This window comes from Elgaria multicarinata, chromosome 1 (genome assembly GCF_023053635.1).
Source record: "Elgaria multicarinata webbii isolate HBS135686 ecotype San Diego chromosome 1, rElgMul1.1.pri, whole genome shotgun sequence".
Lineage (NCBI taxonomy): Eukaryota > Metazoa > Chordata > Lepidosauria > Squamata > Anguidae > Elgaria > Elgaria multicarinata.
In genome coordinates, this window is record NC_086171.1 from 171,925,965 (window position 1) to 171,952,387 (window position 26,423).

General features: G+C 44.8%; 1 protein-coding gene across 1 annotated transcript in view; it reads right to left on the bottom strand.

Annotated features, from left to right (window-relative positions):
* LAMB3 (laminin subunit beta 3) overlaps positions 1 to 26,423 on the bottom strand; it is a 72,468-nt gene that overhangs the window by 32,362 nt on the left and 13,683 nt on the right. Inside the window, exons 4-10 of the mRNA XM_063143081.1 lie at positions 11,901 to 12,015; positions 11,550 to 11,623; positions 10,554 to 10,745; positions 6,733 to 6,796; positions 4,578 to 4,765; positions 2,884 to 3,004; positions 1,231 to 1,419 (exon numbers count right to left, since the gene is read on the bottom strand). Of these exons, the coding sequence (XP_062999151.1) occupies positions 1,231 to 1,419; positions 2,884 to 3,004; positions 4,578 to 4,765; positions 6,733 to 6,796; positions 10,554 to 10,745; positions 11,550 to 11,623; positions 11,901 to 12,015 (943 nt within the window). The remainder of the gene's footprint in view (positions 1 to 1,230; positions 1,420 to 2,883; positions 3,005 to 4,577; positions 4,766 to 6,732; positions 6,797 to 10,553; positions 10,746 to 11,549; positions 11,624 to 11,900; positions 12,016 to 26,423) is intronic.

The following is a 26,423-nucleotide window of genomic DNA, read 5'->3' on the forward strand; positions in this document are numbered from 1 at the left end:
AGTTGGCTGGCGGTGGATTCCTCCTGAGCAATGAGTAATGCAGGGCTCAGCTCATGGGAGGAGGCCCACCTGACTCACTCACCATCATCTTCGCTATGACAAAAAGTAAGCAGAACCACTGTGGTTTAATCTTGCTGGCCAATTGCACCCTCTTCTTCCTGCCCTGCCATGACAGCCATGGCTCCACTACATCTTGCCACTGTTGTTAGATATGAGCATTATCGCCATCACATTATTGCCCTGAGCACATCAGCCAGGCAACTGGAGAGGCTTCTTGCCACCACTAAGGACAATTTCAAACTCTAAACATACCGGCTGGAGCAGCACGATGCGTGTCTGCCTTGGGTGTTCTTGCTTGGTATGTGCATATATGCAGTACATTCATGCAGAAACAAGATGTTAAGGAATACATACATACTAACAAGCCAACCAGGGGTAGGAAATCAAATTTGGCTTTCCTCTCTCCTTTCTGGTAATTGGTATCCTAGATCCCCCAAAAAATAGCTAAGGCGTGAGTTTTTCCTGGTCAGTTGGCAACTGATGTGGGTTGGATCCGGGATCTGCTTTCCACAAGAGAGGAAGGGCTTTATTCATGGAAAGTCTCTTTGCCCAATTTGGGGGGATGCCCCCCTTCCCACCACCTCACTATAACTCACACCATTCACAGGATCTCCTGACTCTCTGCGTACAAGTACAGAGACCTAGAGATGGGCTGGGAAAGGGAAAGAATGAGTTCCAAAGAATGGTTTGTATGGTGAAAGAAAAGGGAGCAGGAATAAGTGGGAGGAGACTTGGGTCACATTTTTTCTTCAGACTTAAATTCAGTTCAGGATCATTCCTTCTCTGCAAGAAAATCTGGAAACTGTGGTCTGGGGTTTTGTGGGGGAGGACTAGGGATCTCTAACAGGAATTCTCTATACTCTCAAGCAATCTACAATTTCTAGACTTCTTGGGGGGAAAGAATGATGTCAAATTACTGAAAACCGTGAAGGTGTTGCAGGAGTTAGCAGGAGATTATTTTATCTACTTAGCTTTCCTTCAGTTCCTTTCCTTTAGATATTTTAGAACATGAATTTTAAAAATCAGTAAGTCGCCTTGCATGTTTTAATAGCAATTCTACTCACCCTTGGCCTTTGGAATAGGGTAGGTGCCATATCTAAATCAAATAAATGAAAGAGCTCCTGGAGAAACACATTATGGAGTTAAGAGAATGCTTAAGCACCCACTTACGGAGACAGGCTTCTGGGTGGCCAAGGTCAAACCGCCGGTTACGGAAAAAGTTGGTCTTGCAATGTTCACAGTTCCTCCCTGCCGTATTGTGCTGGCAGTCTTCGCACACGCCCCCACCCATGCCCCCGTTGGCCTGGTATACTGCTGGGTCAAAGTGACACTTGTTGGAATGCCCATTACAGTTGCACCCTAAAAGAAAGAGACAAACCAATTCTCAGATGACAATCAATGAAAACAACGGCATTTAAGTTTTCAGCTTTGCCACTAGATGGTGCTTTAGTCTCCATCATCAAATCTATGGCAAGCATATAAAATGGGAAGAAATGAAGTCATGTTGTAGTAGTAGATCCACACAGAACATACGGTGGCCATTGAGAAAGAGACTTTCCATGTTCCCCCCCCCCCCTTTCATAATCTTTAATGTTGTTGGGAGGTGGGATTGGAGAAAATCGCTTGATCCTTTGTGTTGGAAATCATTTAACTCAAGGAGAGAGTGTGTTGGCTGGAACGAATAAGGCGCCACATTTAGGTTCCAGCTTCTCCTGACAAAAACTTCTGGGGTGCAGGGCTGAGAAAGAGAGGGGGCTCTGGAGAGCTTCTGCAGGTCATGGTAGGGTTACCCCCTAGCCAATCTGGCCTGCTTCTGTGCCTTTAGCACAGGGGCGGGCAATACACAGCCCACAGGCTGCATGTAAGTGTTGGCCATCCCTGCTTTAACAGCAGTCGACATGCAAGGGTCAGCAGGTGAAGTTTTTCACAGCACATAAACATCACCTGCTAATGTCTGCAGATAAAGCCTCTGTTAAAAGTCACAGGAGCAAGAACAAAAAAAATAATTGTTTTAAATGGCAGTCCTATTCATGGTAGAAATCATTGAACTAGATGGTTCATTGACTCATAGAATTGCATATTTTTAATCCACATACCACTGCAAGCATCTACATACTAACATGCCCAATGCAGCATTTTCCCTCTCCTAATTCCCGCTTCCATCATGTTTTAGCTCTGGAAAGACTATAGCTATGAGAATCCAAATGTTTCCCATGCAATCACAGCACACATGTGCTTGTGCAATATCAGTCCTCTTCGCAGAAGCTGGGAGTTATGAATCCATGGAAGCCTTCAGAATTGGACCGTAACTGGAATGGTCGGGTTCAATATGAAAAACTGAAAAGTCCCTTTCCTGTGCAAGAATCCTATTCACAAGTACATAAACATGGACACTAATTCTAAACATGTGATATTCATGTCACCTCTTAGGGAACATTAATTTCCTGGCAGTGAGTACAGTTTGCCTTTCTTGCTTTTTCCAAGCTGATGAAGGGAGTTTGGTCAATGAACAATCACTTTCTTTGTATGTAAAAATTGCTGCTATCTTCTATTTCAGCCACTTTTTAACATTCACTAGTAGATTTGTATGATTTCCCCCCTCTTTTGGCAGGGGGGGTTGTTATTGCTTACCTTACCCTGAACCCCACCCCCTTTTATGAGTCAGCAAATCCCAAACAGAGGAGAAACCATAATATCTTCAGTGACTACAATGTACAAAAGATATTTTAGAAATACCAGTTATACTCCTGAAAGGCTTTTTTTTTTAACAAAGAAAAGAAAAGTATGGTCTAATTTCCTAGGATGCTGGACAGGGATACGCACTGCGGCATTCGTTGGGGTTGTCATCTTCAGCAGGTCTCCACGGCTGGTCATTGTAGAAGGCTGCACAATGGTCACAGTTTGGCCCAGCAGTGTTGTGCTGGCACATGCAACGCCCATGAATCTGGAACGTAAAGGAAGCTTTGCTTTGAGGATGCCATAGCTCAGCCCGCTACCCTCTGGTAGGCTGAGAGTTCTCACATTGTGACTCCTTCTGCCTGGCCTCATTGAGGAAAAGTGTGCTTCTAACTTGGTCACAGGGCCACATTCCAGGTCCTCCCATCCTGATACGGGGGCCTTCTTGTGCAGACCAAATCAGAGCACCTGTTATCTGCAAGCCAAAAAACTATTGTGCTGATGCCAGTTGGATGATTTGTGGATTCAGTGAGTACAGTTTGCACAGAACACATGAAGAAATAGTACATAAAATCCTGCGCAGTCAATTATTGATTGACTTATTATTTTGCCTCTCACAGTTTAGGTTTGACTCTGAAACTATCTAGCAATGTGGAAAACTCCTGTCCAATCTAACCCGTCCCTGGCCAGAAAAGAAAAGAACCCACACCTTTTATAACCCTATTCAGAGAACCATTAAAGGAGGTGAAGGGAACTGAGACCTCTCCTCACCAGAAGCCTGCCAGCTTGTCTGGCCAATGCTCCTTCCATCCCCCTGCCCACAATGTGAAATGGTGGTATGGAAAGAGGATGGGGCGCATGAGCTGGAGGAAAGTTCCTCTGTCTATCCATAGTCCCCTGCTCCCCTTTGGAGCCGTTTCCCATCTGGAGGGGCCAGAGACAGCAAAGGTCCGGTCTGCATGATCAAACAGGCCACTGTGGCTTATTTAAGTCACGGTGGGCTGCAGCACATGCTGGAAGGTGTAGGCATCCACTTTCAATATTCAACGCCCAGCCATGGCTTGTCATGTTCTTCAAACCAAGGGACCATGTATTATGCATGGGTTAAACAACCCTCACATAACCCATGGTGTATTGTTGGGTTATGTGAGGGTTACTTATCCCTTTTGTTTAGCCTTCACATGATCCACTGTCCTCGGTTTCGCATAACATGCCAAGCAGTAGCTAGGTGTTGAATATGCAAATACTACCCAGCACATACTGCAGCCCACCATGGCTTAAATAAACTAAGGTGGGTTGTTTGGATCATATCAATCATCATTCTCTTCCTCAAGCATTCCTGACTATTTGTCCCTCCAAGCCTGAACCTGGCCAGGACAACAAGAAGGAAAAGGAAGAAATGCTGAGTGAAGGAGGGAAAACAATTCTCTTTGTTACATATACCCCGTTTCTACTTTTCCCTCTGAAAAGTTGGTAGTAGCTGTGTATACTTAGGACAAGAACCTGACTGAGACCAGGGCTGCTGGTCACTGAGCCTTAAGATAGTCAGAAATGGAATTTGAATCAGGCTCTTTAGCCTGTATGTTATAATTAACTTTTTATTTTTGCAGCTCAGAGCCAGCCAGCAGCAGATGGCAAGACCTTATCACCTCTGTCAGAGTCTGCATAGTACAAGAAACTCTCTCCATTTTCAGAGGCACAAGGGGCTTTTGACACATCACAGCAAGCCTGTAGGAACACATTTTCCAAATGAGAGGTCAGATGGCACAGCGGGCCTATGAGACTCTAAGGATACAGCTGGGAAGTCCTACAGAGGAGTGTTTCCCCATCATTGCCCTCACCACAGCATTGGGTTCTCCAGAAGACACGTCAGCAGCAGCGCAGCGGTCTGCATGGCCATGACAGAGGCAGCTGCCTCGCACCTGCACCTCAGTCAAGGCATAGAAAGCACTGGGCACGCGATACCCCTGGTGCGGAGGGTGGGACAGCTGGGTGAAGTTGACTCTCAAGTTGGTGAATTCAGCCAGTTCTATTTGAGACAAAACACAAACACACACACCTGAGAGAAGTAGCATGACAGGAGCCAAATTCTTTAGTGGAGGGAACAATGACCAAATGAAACATATATAAAGACCTGAAGGTGTGGCTTGGGTTTGTCTTTCTTGGCAAAACCATTCGTGGAAGGGAGGGTCCGAATCACCACATTTAAAAGTCCAGTCCCCATATCAGCATGTGGAATCCTGGGTCAAATGTCCTGGGGCTCCTGCAGGGCCTGAACCAGGCCAGGCCAGGCTCTTTCTTTAAAAAAAAACATTCCTTGATCCCTGACAGTGAGGAGCGCACCAGGCCGCTGCAGTGAATGACCAAGCTGCCCTCTGAATCCCTTCCCAATGACCCTAACATCGCATTGCTCTGGACTGATGCTATGTCAGGAACACTAGGGAGGGATTAAAATGCCGTCACGTGCACTCAGAGTGGCCATCTAGCGTGCCTCACTGCAGCTGCCCAATGCATCTCTCAGGACAAAGAAAAAAGTTCTTAAAGGGGTTCCTCTGTGCTGGCAGCCTGCAATAGCCCTGGTGCTGCAATTACATTTCATTGGGAGGGAAACCCCAAATCACCCAAATTATGTCTGAAAAAACACAGAACGGCAACTTAGAAAACATTGGACTGCAATGATTTGACAATGACATCTTCTGAATTCTTTGTTGAGCAGCGCAATATGTAGCCCTCCAGAACTTTTGGCCTACAACTTCCATCATTCCTCACCATTGGCTATGCTGGTTAAGGCTGAGGGCAGAGCCAGTGCCAGACTATTTTGCACCCTAGGCAAGGCGAGCTACTTGCACACACCCACACCCAAAATTGCCAACTTCAATTCAGGTGTTCAAGAAGAGTTTCTGAACTATTATATTTTCCTTTTATTATGTTTTTTTTTTCTAAAAGCAGCTAATTTGTATAAAACTGTGACCCTTAAAGGGCAGTACGGCGCCCCTCTGAGGTCTGCGCCCTAGGCAGCTGACTAGTTGGCCTAATGGTAGCGCTGGCCTTGGCTGAGGCGAGCTGTATGCCAAAACACCTGGTGGGCCACAAGTTGCCCATCTCTGTGCTAGAACCTGTAGTAGTATAACTAGTTGGGATCCTCTGCTCTCCCAGAAGCAAAGTCAAAAGTACAATAACCGGGGTGGGTGGGTGGTTCTCTCCTTCTGTGAAACATTTGCTATTTCCCCAAGCCTGATGATATCTCCCTCTTGTGCATGGATGATGCCATTTGGGCTATATAAGGAGTCACTTTCCTTTCTCTGTCTCTCTCTCTGATAATGAATTTGCTATTTGTATATCTAGGTTATCTAAATCATCACTTTAGAAACAGGGCTGGGGAGAAGATAATAATTGCGCTGATTTGTTTCCAAAAACCTGATATCTTTTCAGACCGAACTCAAGGGCAGAGAGGTTGTTTATAGAAAGGCATAGCACTATTTTCAGCCCTTGAAGGATTAGATTCCAAATGCCACCAAGGGAGTTAAAAAAACAAAGTATCAAGAATAACAGCAAGCATTGCCATCCAGCTGCACCTGCCAAGCAACGTTTGTAAGGTAGATGCAGTTCCAGTCCTTTCCTCTCTTTAAAATGTGTGTATGGAGAACCTGCATTCATGTGCACAAGCCAAAGTTGAAGTATTCTCAATCAAATTAGAAGGAATCTACTTATTTAAAACATTTCTTGGCTGCCTTTCAAGGCAGAGGCCCTCACAAGGCAGCTTACAACAATAAAATACATAAAATATTAATGTAACAGCTATAAAATATTAAAAGCAATAAAAACATTATCTCAACAAAACAGCAGTTAAAACAATAAAACCAACCCTAAAACCAGCAGGAACAGCAGCAGCAGCAAAACCAACAGGATCAAACAAGTTCTGCTCCCTGTAATCTCCCAATTAAATCTCTAGCCTGCAATGAAGCCCATACCCTACAGACATAAATATATACCTACTGTGGATTCTTTGGCTTTCAGAGGTCGTCATCCCAGATGCAAGGCCAACAGGGTTGAACTCAATCTTAGAAGAACAAAGATGGAGAAAAATGATTATGGTGGAAGTTCGTTCTATCCTGCCTTTCTAGAAATTCATAAATGCGATGTGTACCAGAGAGTGGGGTTCAATCGAGATCATCCTAAAGCTTCCCTTCAGTCCCTCCCTGTAGTGGAGACACCTTTTGAGCAGATTGGGCTGGACATTGTAGGGCCGTTTACACCACCCACCAAGACGGGGAAGCGCTTCATTTTGACTGCGATCGATTTTGCCACTAGGCACGCAGAGGCTATTCCCCTTCTGACTAATAATGCTGATGCTTTGGCTAAAGCCTTGTTATCTGTTTGCTCTCGCCTAGGAATGCCTCGAGCTATCCTGTCGGATCGCGGACCAGGGTTTATTTCCCAACTACTTCAGAAGATGTAGGACTTGGGCAGTGTGGAGCATGTATTTTCAGTTCCTTACCATCATCAGACAAATGGGCTGGTGGAGCAGTTTAACCATACTGTGGGGAAGATGGTGTGGGCTTATGCAATGGAACATCCTGCGGATTGGGATCAGGGGCTGCCTATGCTTCTTTTTGCATACCGGGACTCAATTCAAGAAAGTCTTGGGTTCTTGCCAAACAAACTAATGTTTTGGCGGTGTGTTCGCAACCCCCTTACCCTGCTGAGGGAGGAGTGGGAGAGGAAAGTGGCCTCCAGCCTTCAGTCAGTGGTGGCGTTTATGCAAAAATTGCAGAACACCTTACAGAATGTTCAGGAGGTGGCCCAGCAGAACTTAGCCCAGGCCCAAGAAACCCAGCAGATGTGGTATGATCCCTCTGCCCAGGCCCGAGTGTTTCAACCGGGGGACCAAGTCCTGGTGCTCAAGCCACTCAGACTGGACAAGCTTGCTCTTAAATGGGAGGGCCAGCTTGTGGTTAAGCAGAAGTTGGGGGAAGTGAACTATTTGCTGGAATATCCTGATTCACGGCAGCAGCCTAAAGTGTTTCATGTGAATATGTTAAAGCTGTATGTTGACCGGTGGGATTTTGTGTTTGGATTACAGCCGGACAAGGAGGAGGTGGGAGAGCCGGCGGATCTGCTGGAGGAAAGTCAACAAGCTGGAGGGGTGGAGAGTGTAGTTCTACCCCGCCCCTCCTTGTCCTCAGCTCAGCGTGCAGGGCTCCAGCAGCTGCTGGGGGAGTTTGCTTCCCTGTTTTCCAAACACCCAGGGAAGACTTCCTTAGCGCAGCATTCCATTCTTACGGGAGACCATCCTCCCGTGCGTTCATTGCCTTATCAAGCCACTGGACAACAAGCTGCAGACATTGAGCGTGAGCTACAGGTTATGTTAGAATTAGGAGTGATCCAGCCCTCCTGTAGCCCTTGGTCTTCACTGGTGGTGCTTGTGGCTAAACCACCAGGGGGGAGGGAGTCCGTTTCTGCGTGGACTTCAGAAAGGTCAATTCCCTGACCCAATTAGATCCAATGCCTCATTCGGATCAGCTGATTGAGCAGCTAGGGGGAGCCAAGGTTATCACTACCCTGGATTTAACTAAGGGGTATTGGCAGGTGCCCCTGGATAAGGAAGCTGCCCAGAAATCTGCTTTTGTTACTCATAAAGGACTCTTTGAGTTTACTGTGTTGCCCTTTGGGGTTAAAAATGGTCCAGCCACATTCATGAGGTTAATGGATGGGCTTCTGGACGGGCTGGGGGACTTTGCCTGTGCCTATTTGGATGATTTGGCTATTTACTCCCATACATGGGAGGAGCATCTGTCTCATGTGGGCCAGGTGTTTGATCGGGTCCAGGTGGCAGGGTTGACCATAAAAATGTCAAAATGCCAGTTTGACCTAGGGGAAGTGGTGTACTTGGGGCATCAAGTAGGGGGAGGAAACATCAAACCCCTAGAGGCTAAGATCGAAGCCATTCGGGACTGGCCTGTGCCCAGGACCAAGAAGCAAGTGCAGTCATTCCTGCGCTTGGCAGGCTACTATCGACACTTTGTGCCCCACTTCAGCGCTGCGGCTGCCCCCCTTACGGACCTGTGTCAGAAACGGAAGCCTGTTCAGGTGCAGTGGACGGCCATATGCCAGCAGGCTTTTGATTTGTTAAAAACTCGGCTAATGGCTGCCCCTATTCACTTCCAAGACCGGGGTGGGGGCGGTGTTGCTGCAAGAGGGGGAGGATCAGCATCTTCACCCTGTTGCCTACCTGAGCAAGAAAAAGCCCTGTCAACTACTGAGAAGGAATGTTTGGCTATTGTGTGGGCAGTGGGAAAACTGCGACCCTACTTGTGGGGGCAATGCTTTCAACTCCAAACTGACCATTCCCCTTTGTGTTGGCTGTCCCGCATGAAAGGCTCTAAGGGCAAATTGTTGCAGTGGAGCTTAGCTTTGCAGGATTATGACTTTGAAGTTTCACACATTTGAGGATGGGATAATGTTTTGGTGGATGGGTTGTCCCGGGTCCATATTCTAGCTGATTAGGACCTAAATGATGTGTGCATCCTTTTTGGAATGCGGGATGGGGGGATGGATGAAGGGCTTGGAGGAACTGGGGGGGTGTGAAGCCTCATCCTTCAAAAGGGGGCATGTGAAGGACAGGGGTGCAAATCTGTACCTTTAATTCTGCTGTTGCTATGGGGTTGTAAGATCTGCCCCTAGGAAGGATCTGCGGTCTATTGTTCAAACTGGCTGTGCCAGGCTTTGGTGGCTGCCAGCCAAGGTCATCCCTGTTCAAGCCAGTCCAACTCCCACTGGCACCTGGAGATTATCAGGGCGGTGGACAAACTAACGGGATTCAGCTGTGGGAAAAAGAGGTGGCTTGGCCCCTATGGGAGGAGGGAGGGCTATAGCCTGAAAAGGGCACTGATTGGTCTATCTAAGTCATGGGACTTTTTATCCCAAAAAGAGATAAAAAGCTCTATAAAGAAGATCCTCCATCTTCCTTGGAGGTGCGTGCATATGTTAGGTGGGAAGGTCAGGTCTGTGGCAACCACAGAGGTTGCCCGGAGTTAGAAAGGTTTTTTTATGTTTTAACATGTGTGGGTATTCTAGAGAAGGCCAGAAGGATTTCGGCTGGGTGTGGGGTCGTATGAATGCTTCTTGGGGTAATGGCTAAGTATTAGAGCTTTTCCTCACTTTCTTTCCTCACTCTTCCTTTCCCACATTCCCTCTTCCTCCCCCCTTCCCTATTCTCCCCCTTCCTATTTTAAAAAGGAGCTGTTTTATGACCAAGGCCTTACGAGTTAGTTTTAGTGATTGCAATAAAGTTGCTTTGGTCCCTAAATGTGTGTCTGTGGTTTATTCCCGTGAACATCTGGCTCGTCCCGGTTGTGGACAAGGCAGGGAGGTGGATTGCTTGGGAGTTCAGGACGTTTGGTCCAGGAACCTACCTTGCAGGGTTGTCAGGTGGACCCTGACATCCTTTACAACTACCATGCACGAGAGAGAGGAAGGTAAAATCTTCCTCCCTTCCACTCCCTTTAGTTGGAGTGCTGCCATAACAGCTGCCTCAACCAGGTAGCTGCTGTTTAAAGGAAAGGGGGACTGGAATTCTTTTCCAGTTTGGAATTTAATCCAAGCTGGAGGAGACTTCAGGGCCCCCATAATGTTTGCCTCCTTTTGGGAGCAAGTATTACGGCCTCCAAAGCTCATATTTTCAACTGCCATCAGTCCCAATCAGTTAGAATGCTAGCAATTGTAGTCCAAAACATCTAGAAGTGAAGGCTATTCTAGAGGTTTTCTAAGTTTGGTGAAATCCACATAGTCTTTCTAACTCAATGAGTTTATTATACCTTCCCGCCATTTTGTGGAGGTCTATGATGAGTCTGCATGTCCTGGCAACGCACATCCTGCCAGGACTGAGGGAGGCCTCTTGAGATCCAAGGAAATGAAGTGGCACAGTCTGTGGACAAGTACTGATAAATGTTCCAGGTATTGCCAAAGTCAGTGGAACGCTCAACCACCATGCCAACTGGCAGAGGACTCTGGAAGGACAGGGGGAAAGAAATATGAACAGGATTCAATAATCGTACTCCCTACTCTTCCCAAAAGGAGATGAGAGCCAGGCTCTGGCATGTCAGGTGTGCCTGAGGCTTCCTCTGATGAACCTCACCCATCCCCAACCCAAAGTTCAGCTGAAGCCTGGTAGTTGTTTTGGCTGTGCACTTGCTGAGAAAAAGCGGAGAGCCAAAACAGGCCTCTAGGTCTCCTGTTTTCAGTTCAGAGCTGGAAGGGGGCGGTAAGGCAGAGGCACATGGTTTAGTCTCTTGGCCCAATGGATACTCTGACCTTGTCAGGTACAAAGAAGCAGGGATTTATTTTCTGCCTATGCCCAGCTCCAAGGTTAGAGCTGGAGAGAAGGGCAGGGAATTTTTTGTTTCAGGCAAAGCAAGAGGTCTGGGACAAGACCTGCCACTTGGGAGGAGAGGGTAGACAACCAATCTTTGGCAAGAACACATGTTTGAGGGGTCAGTAAGGCCAACCAAAATTCATTGACTATTTGATAAGAAATGTTAATGAAACACATTGAGTTGGATGTAGCCCAAATTGGATCCCACTGAAATCAATGGGCCAGTTTAGACATAATTAAAATACCACTGATTTCAATGAGAACTAACTTAGGCTGGATCCAAGCTGAATGTTTTTCTTCACTTGTTTTTAGGGAACCAGTTGGTGTGCTTTATCTGAAGCCCTGATAAGGCTGCAGATTCAGATTTTTCTTGTCTTCCAAAGGCCATCCGAATCAAAGTTACGACCCCCAGTGACTAATTTTAGGGCCAAACACATACCCTGAAGTCCAACAGGATGCTACCGAGCTGAAACCTTTTATCCAAATCTAGTTGGAGAGAGACTTGATTTACATCTGAGGAGACACAAAAGAACCATTTTCAGAGCAGCAGGTCAAGGAGGTTATGAAAACAAAGGGCTTTTCCTGTCAGCCAAGTCACCCATTTCCTCTTTGCGTTTAATCCACTGGAACCCAAACCCTGTTTGCTGATTCTACACAACCCTTGCCCCACTCAGCCCAACATTCCTATCCTAAGATTTCCAACTGAGACGCTGCTTTACAGCACGTCCGCATCAGGTGTTCGTTTGTGTGTGCTTTTCTGGAAGGCATGTCAGGAAAGACAGGGCCTTACCATTCTGGGACTGCCACCACCGCGTGTCTCCTGCAGAAGAGAGGACGTTTTCCACCCGGTGACTGTTGAATGCGTGAGGGGTTCTGGAATCACATCGGCAACATTTCATTTGCCACTGAAACACAGCAAAAGGCAGCTATCCGATTAGGAAGCACAGAAAATGGGATTTCCAAGCCCTATTGTTTAAAAAGGTGTTCTTCAAATTTGAATAAATTTAGAAGAGCCACACTGGATCAGGCGAAGGATCCATCTAGTCCACCATTGTCTTCATGCAGTGGCCAACAAGCTGCCTGTAGGAAGGACATGAGTGCAATAGCGCCCTCCTGTTCATGTTCCCCAGTAAGTCGTATACATAAGAACAATGAGTAGTGATTAGTAAGTAGCCCTTCATATTCCTCCAGAATTTGTCTATTCCCCTTTTAAGCCATCTAGATTGGTGGCCATCACTACATCTTGCGGCAATGAATTCCATAGTTTAGCTATGCACTGTATAAAGAAGTACTTCCTTTTATCTGTCCTGAATCTCAAATTCAAAGTCAGATGCATTGTGCATAAAGGTATAGCTCATCTTGGATAATGTGGAAAGGGGAAAATACATTCTTTTTGGATTAATAAATTTAGGGTGCTTCCAGACAAGGCTTTTCTCGTGCAATTGCCTTGCCTCATTCATAGAATTATCCCATTGCTTCTTCCATATTTTTTCCACATACACACACACACACACACACACACACACACACATCCATGAAGAAGGAAATGACATTATAGCAACACAATTGCTAAATTGACTATATGGGGGAAAAACAGATTTAAAACTTAGTAAGAAAATGTTTCTGTGGCGGACTTGGACGAGTAAGTTTATATTTACCTTGGATCAACTAGTGGGTGCTGCTGGTGAGTTTTTGTCGTTCTAGGCTTTGCGTGCCAAATTCGATTTGCCCACTAAAGCTGAATGGCAATATTAAGAATCTAGGTTTGGCCCTGCTGCTTTTACAGCTTCAGAGTCCCTTTCGCTATCAGAAACACTTATTGAGTCTGATTAATTATATGAACCCACAATCCATGTTTATCAATAGTTATTATAAAGTATTACCAGCCTGCGCTGGTAACGTCTAGGGCTGATTTCTGTAATGGAGCTGCCTGCAGATTTAGTTCAGAAACCTAAAGCGGCACAAAATATGGCAGTCAGGATGATCTCTGGGACATCCCGTGGGGACCATATGACACGGGTTTTAAGACCTTACAATGGCTGCCAATTCGTTTCTGAGCAAAATATAAAATGCTGGTTCTTTCCTTTAGAGCTCTATATGGTCTAGCTCCAAGGTACCTTAAGGAGCACCTCCTCCCCTAGGTTCTAGCCTGCCACTTCAGGTCCTCTGAGGGTCCGCTTTAGGTCCTCTGAGGGTCATCTGTTGTGACTGCCTGATGAGAGATTGGCAGCCACACATCATAGGACCTTTTCCTTTGCCGCCCCTCAGCTGTGGAGTGACCTGCCGGTTGAAATGCGCCTGCTGACTTCTTTGAATGGCTTTAAGCAGGAACTAAAGACTCTATGATTCCAGCAGGCCTTCCGTTTTTAGAATCTGATGGCTGACCATTAAAAATTGTTTTTATGCTGTATGGCTTTACTGATTGGTTTAGCTTTTTAAATTTGTTTTTAACATATTTACGCAGCCTATGGTATTGTTCTAGTTATTGCTTTATCTTGTTTAAATTGTTTTAATTTTGTATGCTGCCTAGGGTATTCTGTAAATAGGTGGAATATAAACTGAATAAATAATAACTACAATGTGTAATACACACACACACACACGCACTGAAGGCATGCATTGAAATTGCCAAATTTAAATGTGTGTAGCACATTTTTCCTGTTGTTGTTGTTGTTGAAATTTCACAATAAAACAAATTAATTTAAAAATAGCTGCACTATGTCTTGATTGGTTGGTAGCAATACTGTCCATCTGGAAGAACCTTTCGCTACAGGGGGAGGAGGGGACTGGCCAATTTCTAAAGCAGATGTTTAAGAGACTGGCTCCTTTTCTCTGCATCTTTAGTCAATCAGGTCTCATTACTTATATATGATATTCCTAACTTCCTATCTATGAAAATATGAGGCTGCCTTAGGCTGAGTCAACCACTGGTCAACCATCTGCCTAGTGCTGTCTGCTCTGGCTGGTGAGGGCTCCACAGAGCCTGAGGCAAAGTGTTTTTTTCCCAGCCCTGGTACTGGATGTCCATTTTAACTGGAAATGCCAGAAACCCAGAAACTTAGGCAGGTACTATTGTGCTATGGCTGCTCTACATCCTCATTGAAATTTTCACAAAAAACAGGATTTGTCCAGACTTTAGAGGAAAAAAGGTTGAAGAGCACATAACCTGCATACATAAGCTAAATAAAATAAAATAAAATAATAATTAGCCTTGTACAAAAAATTTCCAGCCATATGTCTCCATATGCTTCTACTCAAGTTTCATGAGAACAAAAGCAAATTAAGTAGACCTTAGTGTTTGATCTGTACCAGTTAGGTATTGTGTCCTTCTTCTTGGGATGTTAAATGGCTTCAAGATTAGATTACTGCACCTCAAGCCTCAGGAGAGGAGGGCAGTGTTAAGTATATCTTAGCATTAGCTCTATACCAGTGAGACATTATGTCCTTCTTCATGGGATACTCCTGGGTTTGAGATTAGGTTACTTATCGGCCAAGATATTCTATCCACTTTATGGCAGAAATCCAGCAAACACTACAATCACCCGTGTGTGTGTGTGTGTGTGTGTGTGTGTGTGTGTGTGATCAAAATGCCCGAAAGGCACAGCCTGTAGCCAGTGTGCAGCACGTAACAATGTGTAGCATGCAGTGTACACAGCAGCACACTTGCAATACAGGATCAAATTGCGGCAAGACAAACCTTCCATTTCACACACTCCAAACAAATGTACCCCCTTTCCTCCCCCAATGTTAACAACTCTACAAAGCGGCACTGAAAATAGAATTCCTTCTATAGGTTTCAAACAGGGCCGGTTGGTATTTTCCCAAATGCAGATTCGCTACCAATAGGCCTAAATACACAGGAGAGAACAGTACTTTCCACCTTGTTGCTTTATATCTTGTCATTGGTTCATTAAGTGATCAACTTCAACTTTGCTTTTTTTCAGATCTTTACCTCAACTCAAGTGTGGGGTGTAATGATATTTGCCATGCCTCAAAAGGCTAGCGACAAATGCCCAATTTTTCAACGTTCCTTGGTCAGCCTTCCCCTGGGGGATGTTTCATCTGGGCAAAGTAGATGGCCTTTGTCTGAATCTCAAAATAGTTCCAGCCTAGACCCCTCCCTTGATACCCTCTTCCTCAAAGTGTCAAACAGCCCGCAAGCTGCTTGAGTGGGTGAAAGGTTACTAGGTGGGAAGTCAAGCCAAGCAAAATCCCTCTCTCAGCTTGAGTGAGTAATTCAAGAAGCAAGACCGGCTGGGCAATCCCTTACGTTTTGTGCACAAACGGCTTAAAGGGAATTCAGTCCCAACTTAACAAACAAATACTAAAAGATGACAGGGCAGGCTAAGTCCTGGCTCGAAACAAAGAAAGAGCCTTTCTATTTGAATGTACCTCTGCATTATAAAATGGGCAGTAGAAAGCAGAGTAACAATGCAATCTTATATATGTCCACGCAAATGTCAGTCCCATTGAATTCAATGGTGCTTACTCCCAAGAAAATGGCTAGAGAATTACATCCTAAATGAGATCATAAAAAATAAGTTCATTACAGGGCTGTACACGCCCCACGATTCACTTCGGAGGCTGATTTGGAGCTTCTAGATAGCCCTGACGTGACTCAGGGTGCTTCAGGCCTGGGTCAACCCACTTCAGATCCAGATCCGTACACCCCAAGGTGGGTCAGCCGCTGTGGGTTCCTGGATGCTCAGGAAAACTGGACGCGAGTCAGACTGGGAGTCTATTGGTCTCCCCCTCCCCACTCACCTCCTGAACCCAGAGCTACTGCGCCTGCCTGCCCGCAGGACTTACCTGAGCCATCCTGCAGCCATGTGTCCTCAGTGAGACCTGCCCTTTTAAAAGAAGATGGGGTCTCTGTGTTTCCTACATCTAAGGATGCAAGCTACAACGGCTGTAAAGGGTGATTTCTGTAGTCTGCATCCTCAAATGTTTGAAACTACAGAGCTACCATCTTCTTTTAAAATGGCCCTTCCCATGGCTGCAGGATGGCTCAAATAAGGCCTGCGGGGGGGGGGGGGGGCAGCGGCTTACCATCGCCCTGGATTGGACTGAGGTCATACACAGACATAGTTTGGATGCAGGGTTTGGACCTGAGGTAATGCACAGCCTTAGTTCACTATACTGATAAATGCTGATGTTATTTACATGCGACATTCAGGACAGACAGTGGTGCACCTAGGACTGGACTTTGGGACTGAAATTTGGGGGCCTCAGGTGGACGCAATGGCCCTAGCAGGGCTGATACTGCTCATGGAAGCTTCCTTTCTTCTTATTTTCAGAAGCATGGTATAGTCAAGGCTGGCTAGCTGGACATATGCATGCTTACCGATGCTCATTTTATTATTTTTACTTTGAAAAATGCTTCAGATTCAGTTGCATGAGTTCCATAGGACTCTCCTATCCTCTTGCCCACCCCCATCTGCTCTTGCCTGCCCCTCCTCCCCTCTCGCCTACTTGCAGGACTTACCTAAAAACTCCACATGACTGGCAAGTCTACGGCAGGCCAGAGTGGAGGACAGGCAGCTTGCCATCATGTGGGAGGTTTCAGGTAAGTCCCGCAGACAGGTGATTGGGGGGCAGAAACTGCCATTGAGCTGAATCAGCCCCAAGCACTTTGGCTGCTTCAGGCTGAGGTGACCCAATCCAGTCCTGAACTGGATGTGGGCTGAGGCAGGCCAAATCAGCCTGCTTTGACTTGGATTCGGGCTTTGGGACAGAGGTGAAGCACATCTTGAAAAGCATGGAGTGGTAGTGGGGAGAGGGAGAAGAGAAATGTTGTGTGCTTCACAACTTAGGGAATACACATGGCCATCTAAAGATCCGCCCCATAAGATAATGAAATCCAGTGTCTAAATTTTAGTTTCTAAAATTACCTAGGTAATTGGACTTGTTACATAAAATACTGTGTTAAAATTCAATTAAATCCTTACAAAGTGTTTAATTTTCAATTAAATCATCACGAAATGTAAAATAAGAAGTGAAACAATGGTATCCCCAAAGTGTAAGCCCCAATAGGAAATCCTCTAAAAACACATGGAGAATAAAAAGCTTCAAGAGCTTTTTAAAGGGGAAGGGAAACAGAAGCAGATATCTGGCGGGTGCAATTTGAGAAATCTATAGGCTATATATACTAAGAGCAAATATAGTGGTCCCTCCTCAGCTCACTTCACTCTTGAACTGCTGTCTTTGGCCAACAAAACTACACGTTGTTCTTTACAAGTGCTAGCAGTGAATTTATAAGTTCACATTTTCAAGGTTAAACGCATTCGTATTCAGGACAGGAATGTTTCATCTGGCATACGTTTAGAAAAACTCTGTTTTAATTAACTTCCTCAGCCGCCCTTCCCTCTGAGCTTCAGACTATAGACACTCCCTCCAACACTGTATACTTTCTTGTACTTGTTTTGTGTAAATCCATATGCTGTCAACGCACTGAATGGTAGGAAATGGTTTATGTCCCAGTATCCCTTACTTAATCACAGAGGATGCTGGGATGCAACAACCATCCCAAGGACTCCATTAAGACATTATATTTACCAGTAAGCCCAACATCTGGGGCTGTGCCAAATAGCTCCACCTTCGACATCATGCACATCAAGTAGCCCTTCCTCTTGGTGCTTGTGTATACAGAGTGAATCATAGAATCATAGAATAGTAGAGTTGGAAGGGGCCCATAAGGCCATCAAGTCCAACCCCCTGCTTATTGCAGGAATCTAGCTTAAAGCATTCCTGACAGATGGTTGTCCAGCTGCCTCTTGAAGGCCTCTAGTGTGGGAGAGCCCACAACCTCCCTAGGTAACTGGTTCCACTGTAGTACTGCTCTAACAGTCAGGAAGTTTTTCCTGATGTCCAGCCGGAATCTGGCTTCCTGTCTGCAGGAAGGGGCCTGCACAGTTGGGGTTCCAGGTTGCATGGAAGCCCTACTTGCACATGTTTGCACAGATACCGTGTGTGTGTGTGTGTGTGTGTGTGTGTGTGTGTGTGTGTGTGTGTGTGTGTGTTACTGGTTGCGCCCAACAGTAGGGCAGAGCTACACAGCATACCCCAACCCCCAGCTTGTTCAACTTACTGGTATAAATATGGGTAAACCAGCATGCCCACCCAATGCTTCAGTCCCCCTGTTTCTGCAGCTTTTCCTTAGCCAGATGATAGGCAGAGAGAGGCAGGCATCAGGAGGAAGAGGTGCACATTGCTCCCAGAATTGTTTCTCCCTATTACTTTCCATCCTCCTCCCATCCTCATTGAACCCATTTTCCTCAAGGAAATGTTAAGAGGAGATGTACTAGAACATCATGGAAGATTGTCTTTCTCCCATACTGTCTGAAGAAGCTGAAACCCTTTAAAACCTAGTCCATTTTTGCTTAGTGCAACATTCTGGGCCAAAAGAGCTGCTGTAATTCCAGCAGGGCTTTGCATTGGCTCAAATCAAGGCCATGCTATGTTGGAAAAGATGTGCCAAACGGTCTGCCTGCTGAGTTTGGAAACCTCCAGACTTGGACCCTGAAACAGTTGGACCCTGAAATAATCATTTCACGAGGCAACTCTGTCAAAATCTTGTTTTTTTTTCATTATTTGGGAAAGCTAAAATTAATGCTAGAAGCTGCCCTGAAAAAATTGTGTAACATTTTGTTGCTTAAGAGGGGTTTTTTTGCCCATTTATTGAAACTGCAGCATGCAAGAGGAGGCATGTGTCTCAAAGTTCCCCAGGGCAGATGGAATGACCGGCCAGCAAAATAAAGTGATGGTTCGTACTTTGGCTTGATGCAAGATCATGCTGCTTTGGAAGAGCTTTACCAAATGCTCTGCCTGCCAAACACATTGGACACAGTCACACTTGGACAAGGACATTCGACAGAAATGTGGAAATCATCCCTCACTGCTTTAACTCATTACTTCTTTGGGGACAAAGACAGGTTGTGTGGCTAAGTGGACAGGGCACAGCCTCAATGATTGAAGTATGTATCCCCACTGCATTGAAGCCATGGGGCGCAGGCATGGGGTCCATGCCAAGGGAAAAGGATAAAGGAGGGGAGGCAGTTCAGCCAACTGTTGCCTAACCATGGAGGCAGCAGGCAGCTGTGACTTTCTAGCAGTTGAGCTGGCACAGAAGGACCCTAGCATGAGGCTCTTTGCTACTGGCAACGGGGTCCAAGACGTCCCTGTACCAGGGGGCTGTCTAAACACTCGGAAAGCATCAAGGTGGGTGCGCGGTGTTGCGGTGTCAATTATACGATGATTGCGCACCCACCCTGGGGCTGTCTGCTGAAGCTGCGAAGAAAAGAAGTTGGGGACTTACCCTGACATTTTTTCTCCAGAGCAAGGCCAAGATGTGCAAGACAGCATCAAGACAGCCCCTTACCTCGCTTTGGAGTCGCAGCGGAGACGTGGCTGTGTGGTGCCTGGTGGAAGGTCGCATTCTGGTCCCCTTCTGTCAGGAAGAGGGCAGGGTGACTCCAGAAACCCCGCGCTCCCTCCTTGGCATCGGGATTACCTGACACCACCCCGGAGCAGGGAATATGCGGGGTTTGAGAGGGAAACCATGCCAATCTGCCAACGTGCACCATGAAGACACCCCCTAGGAGCAGTGAATATGTAGCCTGTTTAGGAGCAACAGCCTCCTTGTGAGAAAAGCCACTCTCAAGAGTAAAATGGTAGGATGCAGCCAGGACAACTGCCTATGAAAAAGAAATATATTCTTTCTCTAGGCTTAAAGACAAGGATAAAGCAGTGGAATGTGGGTATCTGTCACCCTATTTTCACCTTTGGCAACTAGTTAGATCTAGAAGGGAGGTCCCATAGGGAGGGTGAAGTGTGCCTTCTCACGTAGTGAAGTTCTTTCCTTTCTGAGTCATTGTTTAGCTTGCCCTGGGGTAGAACTACATGGGCCTGCCTCAACCTCACCTCTTGAAAGCTCAGCTGCTGCGTCTTTCAAAATATGCATCTATACATATATACTAGGATAAGAACATTTTATGAAAATCTGTATCCTCTTTTTTCCTCTTTTTTTTGTGATGCATCTCCTCCTTTTTGGCAGTGTAAGCAGCCACTCTTTATCCTGATCCTGAGTTTTCTGTCCAGTTCAGTAAATAATTGCTTATGTGCTTACGGGAAGATGAGTCAGTGCCCTCAAGTGAAATCTGCCTCCAATGTCATTTTCATCGTTTCAGGGACTGGAGTTTTATGGGGGAAATCCTTGCCTGATTTTAAATTCATTCCACCCCGTTCCCACTATCTACCACATTCTTATGTTCCAACAGAATATAAGAAATATAAACTCTAGATATAATCAAACAGAGGTTTTATTTTGTATCGAGGTCACATTGCATCATGAGATCTGTGGTCTTAAAAGTGTTTCAGCACTGAAAATCCAGTGGCTCTGTCTTTGGCAAACACATCCCATCCTTGGGTGTCTCAATTACACTCCTTTCCCCACTGCTAGCTGACTTCTAATTTGGAAGGTTAAAAAAAACATTTACAGGCATCTGAAGAACAGTGTGCAATATCCCATATACATACTTAGGCATTCATGCCTTGATCCCACTGCTGCCCCTCATATGAAACAAAAGGGGCCTTCAGAAGACACCTTAAACCATGTCTTTAACCATGGTGGTTAAGCCAGAAAGCCAGGCTGTGTTCAGAAGACACCTTAACCATGGCTTTAACTATGGTGAATAAGGCCTTTCACTTCATTCACCATGGTTAAAGCCATGTTTTAAGGTGTCTTCTGAACACAGCCTGGCTTTCTGGGTTAACCACCATGGTTAAAGACATGGTTTAAGGTGTCTTCTGGACGGGGCCAATCTAAAAACCACGGAAAAGAAGCTTCCTTTCTGTGTTTCATGTGAGCAGTTGTGCAAACCCCACTCGTGATGTACCTCAGAATGACAAGCTTTTATTTGCACAAGGGCACTTTGCAAGGTTACTTCTTTTTTCTTTAGTCCTATGCAAACAGACAGGGGCTGTCCCTGTGCAAAATTGGAGGTGGCTGCTACCAGTGTCCCTTTAACAGCCGTTTGATCTGCAGCAATAAGCAGGGAATCTATTTAGTTCCTTAAAAAGCCCCACAGATTTCTGCAGAAGGCACAGAAGATAGGGTATACATTTTAAGCAGGGGGTACATCTTAAAAGAAATATAAATACCATGCTCCATTATGCAGCTGAGCAGTAAGATTGACAAGGAAAACTGCCAACTGCCAAGTTGGTAATTGGCAGGAAAGGACGAGTCTGAGGGCCTAGATGAGGCAATCATCCTGCCTCAGTAACAGAATTTTATGGGATGTCCAGTCATCATTGTTTTCCATTTGTTCCCCTCCCACTGCCTCTTCAATATTTTCTCTTACCACCAAAAAATTGTTAAGGAGGGAAGATAGGCTAAGCAATGCCTTTCAGCTGCTAGTGCTCAGCCTGGAGGCCATCTACACTGTGCCACTTTCACTGCTGAATACCTAAAAAATACCTCAGCATCGCAGGTGCAAAGTGACAACCACCATGCAGGATCGAATGCAGAATATTTTGCCCTGAAACTTCACAGCATCAGATTACACAGCCATAATGTGCAGCAAATAGCAATTAACTATGGGGCTATCAAAGTATTTTCCCCCTTCTGTAATGCTGCATAACTCCATAGCAGTGAAAGGATGTCTTCGCACACCTACAAAGCTACAGACTGTTGAGTCTTGGCATTTAACATAACTATCTGCCTTACTTTGGTTTGCCAATGGTATCTTACTGTTGCTATACCTACCATTTGTAAACGCTCGCCTGGGTCCTGCCCCTAATCTTGCACTCCCATGAGGCTTTGAACATGTCCCAACATCATTCCAAACTGGATCCCTCTGTACTGCATTCACCCCACCAATGTCACACACACACACCCACAGAACCATGGTGACGGCGGAGCAAAGTTAAAATATGCAGTAAAATGGCACCGCAAAAAATGCACAGCTTTGGGACAGAAACCACAATGTGGCTGTGAATTGGCAGCTCTACCATATAAACAAAGGTGCACAAATTCACAGCCACACCAGAGTAAATACCGCATGCGTACATGGCGCTGGAAGCACCCTGAGTCCTAATGCAATCTGTGTATCTCTGCAGCAAATCATCTGCATTATAATGCAAAGCAAACAGTTGAGCTCCTACAAACAGCACACCTAAATACACAAACACACACAGCTTCTACTGAAGCCTCCTATATTCAGATATACATGAGTCGTTGTCTTGTATATTAGTTGATTATCCCAGTGGCCTTGGAACTGAAGGAAGGTCATTCTACTCATGTAGGGAATGTTAAGTTGACATAATGAGCCAATATATGCACAGCCTCTCCAACTGCTCATAGCCTTTTATAGAAAGAGAAATGTGCGGATACATATTAAACCAGGATCATGGCAGAATGACAATACCTCAGCAAGGTTACCCTTTCCTCCTGCTTCCTCAAGCCTGAGAAACCTTTGAAGCTTGGTTAGGGCACTTCATGGCCATGTATTTCTGTCTTGTCCCCAACCTCAGGCTGTCAATAACCAGCTTCACAGGTCAAAGCTTTCTGCACTTTTACATCTGTGCTATTAATGGAACTGTTAATGGCTGGCTTTGGCATAAATCATGGAGGAGCCTGGGCAGTACTTAGACTTTAAAAAAGAAAAAGAAAAAAAGAATGAAAGATATATCAAAGATTGGCAGTAGCCAGACGGAAAGGAATGATAAATCAGTTCAGAATAAGGTCATCCATTAAAGCTGGGTTACGCAATGCTTTCTTTTTATGTGTCTAATTCTGCTATAAATATAGTAACAAGTTGCATTATAAAAGAAAGTTCCAAAAATAGAATTCTCGGACACTTCCATGAATTTCTATGAGCTAAGAGAAGTGAGCAAGATGTGCCATCCCAGCATCTGAAAAGACAGCATAGGTTTTGCATTATTTCACTTATTCTTTTCCCCACTCCCTACCACCACCACCACCACCACCACCACCACCTTTATAACCCCAAAGTTCCCTGTATGTTGGAGAAGATTGCCTAGGCTAAGAAATCTGGACATGAAAGCTAGAAGACGCAAGACTCTTTAGAAGATCTAACTCAGTTGTCATTATCATTCTTTGAAAACATTGGTAAGTCTAACATGTCTAGAGATGTTTATAAAAACAACAACCCACCTCTAATCTGATATTCAGGAGCAAGAAATAGAATACAAGCAATCTGTGCAGGGCACTCCTCTACGCACTGTTTCAGGCATGATACATTTAGGCAGCACATGTCTGAATTCCAAATCACTGGGTCCAATAATCAGAGGAATATGGAATATCATCAATGTCATGCCCTATTCGTAAACACCCAGAGGCATCTGGTGATTGCTATGGAAGACAAAGTAATGAACCTTGATCTAATCCAGCAAGATAATTCTAACAGGAGTTGGTACTGTATATGTGGTGCTCAAATAGTAGAGGACCTCTACCACTATTTATTATATTGTTCTCGGTATTCTGAACCCAGGACAAACATTATTTTGAATCTGTTACGGGATATATCTGAGCGTGATGATCAAGTTAAAGTTATATATTTGCTCTCTGATGCTGACAAATTTGTGACAGAGTTGCGAGATTCGCAGTGGCTGCCCAAAAGTTGAGAAGAAGATTCATAGAAGTCAATATGGTGAACTGTAATTATGAAATTTAACATGAAGTTTTAACATATCAGTAGTACTAACTTTTATACATTTTGTTGTTGTTTATTCGTTCAGTCGTTTCCAACCTTTTAATGTAAATTTTTAGTGTCTCTTATTTTAATTCTTTGTATTAAAACTAACTTTTACATATTTGTGGGCACCTTTTAATGAACACCTTTTTAGTATCTTTTTGTATTTTACTTCTTTTTATTGTGAAGTTTTTGTGTGCTTACCTGTATTGCTGGGATATGCATTTGTAAAGTTGATATGACCATGATGGTTGAAACAACAAATACACAATTTCAGTTTCAGTATAGAGTTGTTCTTCAAATTGTATATATCATTCTGCATAAGGAACATGTAGGTGCCTGCTTTGCCATGAATGGGGCAACATGTGTGTGGGAAAGCATGATAACTGGTTTCCCACCACGCATATTCATGATATGTACATACCGTTATGTACTCCTGTTTTTCACTGCACAGAGTGCTATGTAGGAAAACATGGGGACTGCAATGCATAGAAATGCAGGGAGGGACTCCACATGTTTGCCAAAAAGTTGAATTCCTAACACCTAGGAATTAGAAATATTTATTCAGCTCTGTATAGAGCTGGATGGGCAAAAACTAATGCTGAGTAATTTGAAATATTATTTTAGCAATGAATGAGGAATCCTACAAGAAAGAACCCTCACTAGACCAGAGTGAATGGCAGCAGTCTCTTTTTAACTTAGCTTGAGTTGCTGGACTTCCTAGGTTTGAGCATGCCAGAAACCATTGGTATTCACTACTGTGCAAAAGTTACAGAACATTTTTGTTCCGATTCATATTGGTTTGGTTGGTCTGCCAGTATCTCTACAACCTGCTATAGGCCAAAACTGCAAAACCAAGCAGAGCACAGCTACCATTCTAATTGTGACCTATGAAGAGAAGTTGCAGGAAGTGCCTGAACATTTTTTTTTTGTCCTCCGATACCTCAGAACAACAGTTTACTAGACTGTTCTGTATCATATCTTCCACACCACCCTAGTTATAATGAGTGTCCAAATTACTAACATTATACAACACATTGTGGGCTTCATCATCGTTTCTGGTAACAAGTATTTTCCCTGGTTTCTCTTGACGCTTCTATTTGTGAGAACGTCCATGTGAAACTTGGACATGTGAACCTGGTTGGCGAATCAAAACTACAAAGTCTTTCTATTGCAAAAAGCAGCTTACAGCTGTGTTCTACCATTTTTCCTGGCTAGACAGACTTTAAGAACTAGTAACGTGCAATAATAGTCTAGAGTACAGTGCCTCTTGAAAGTGATAAAACAATCCCTCTAACTTGTATTGATTTTTGGAAATATGCAAGTGCTTGTCTCAGGGACTTGTTCACTAAGCACTTTCTCTACCTCATAAGAAAGGTTTTGAAGAAATCTGCTTAAACAACAGATTGGAGAAACCACAATGCACAAGTCAGCCATTTTTAATGAGAATCTGTGCTTTGAGATTCTTGGAGAATGGTAGTGGAAAACAGTATGTCATGTTTCTATTTGGGTATACACAAAGATTATTAGTTTCTGCAGCAGATCACAGCCTTTAGAGATGAAATACACAGAAAGGCCAGAAAATGCTGGTAACGATTTGAGCTGTACAGGTTAGAACATATCCTTGTCAAAAGTAATGCAGGCAAGGAGTGCCCGACTGGAAGGATTTATTGTCATTACTGGAAGCTCCCAATTCTCCACTTTGGAGTTCCAAGTAAATGGAACTAAACTGGCATTAGGAGAAATCAGTATGTGTAGGTCTCAGTAAAATGGGTGAAAAAAAATCAGTGACCTATCAAATACAGGGTCATTATGGGAATGAATGAGACAGAACCCTTTGCACAATGCTATGAATAATAGGAGCTAACATTTCCATTATTGTCATCACAGATTTCTGGGAGGCCAGCATGAGCATTGTTTCTGTGCCAGATTTTGCTACTACTGGACACCTTCCTTGGTGCTCTCCAAGATAACTTGCTCGTGCCAATTTCAATTTTTAAAAAGTTATTTTTAAATATTTTCTTCCTGGCAGCGACTAACATCATTGCTTCTATTTGCTCCTTACTTACAACATGGATATATATGCGCACGCCCAAGCGTATAAAATCCCAATATAAAAGTATTAGGATCAATACTGTCTACAGCTTGGCATCACCATCACCTAATTCTGCTAAACTGGAAAGCTGATTTTGTTCAGGCTCACTTCAAGCATGGCAGCCCCACCTCAGGTGGCAGAGCAGGGAACTATCCCACTCCTACCTCACTCCCGTCAGGAGGACCTACCTTCTCCCACAGTGGCATTTGCAGCAGTGCAGAGTGGGGCCAGCGGGGCTCTCCTGAGCAGGCGCCTGCTCAGCGACACTAACGGAGATTTCTGAGAGCCAGGCATCGTCATTGTTTCTCTGCCAGATTTTGCTACCACAGGACACCTTCCTTGGTGCTCACTGGGACACCCTGCTGCTAGAGTGAAGAATGTTAGGCTGAGGAAGAGTGGCTGGCCCAGAATGCTTCACAGCTATATAAAGAATTAAACCCGGCTCTCCCCAGTTCTGGGCTGACGACCTAAGCACTGCACAATATTGCTTGTCATAAAAGCAACCATC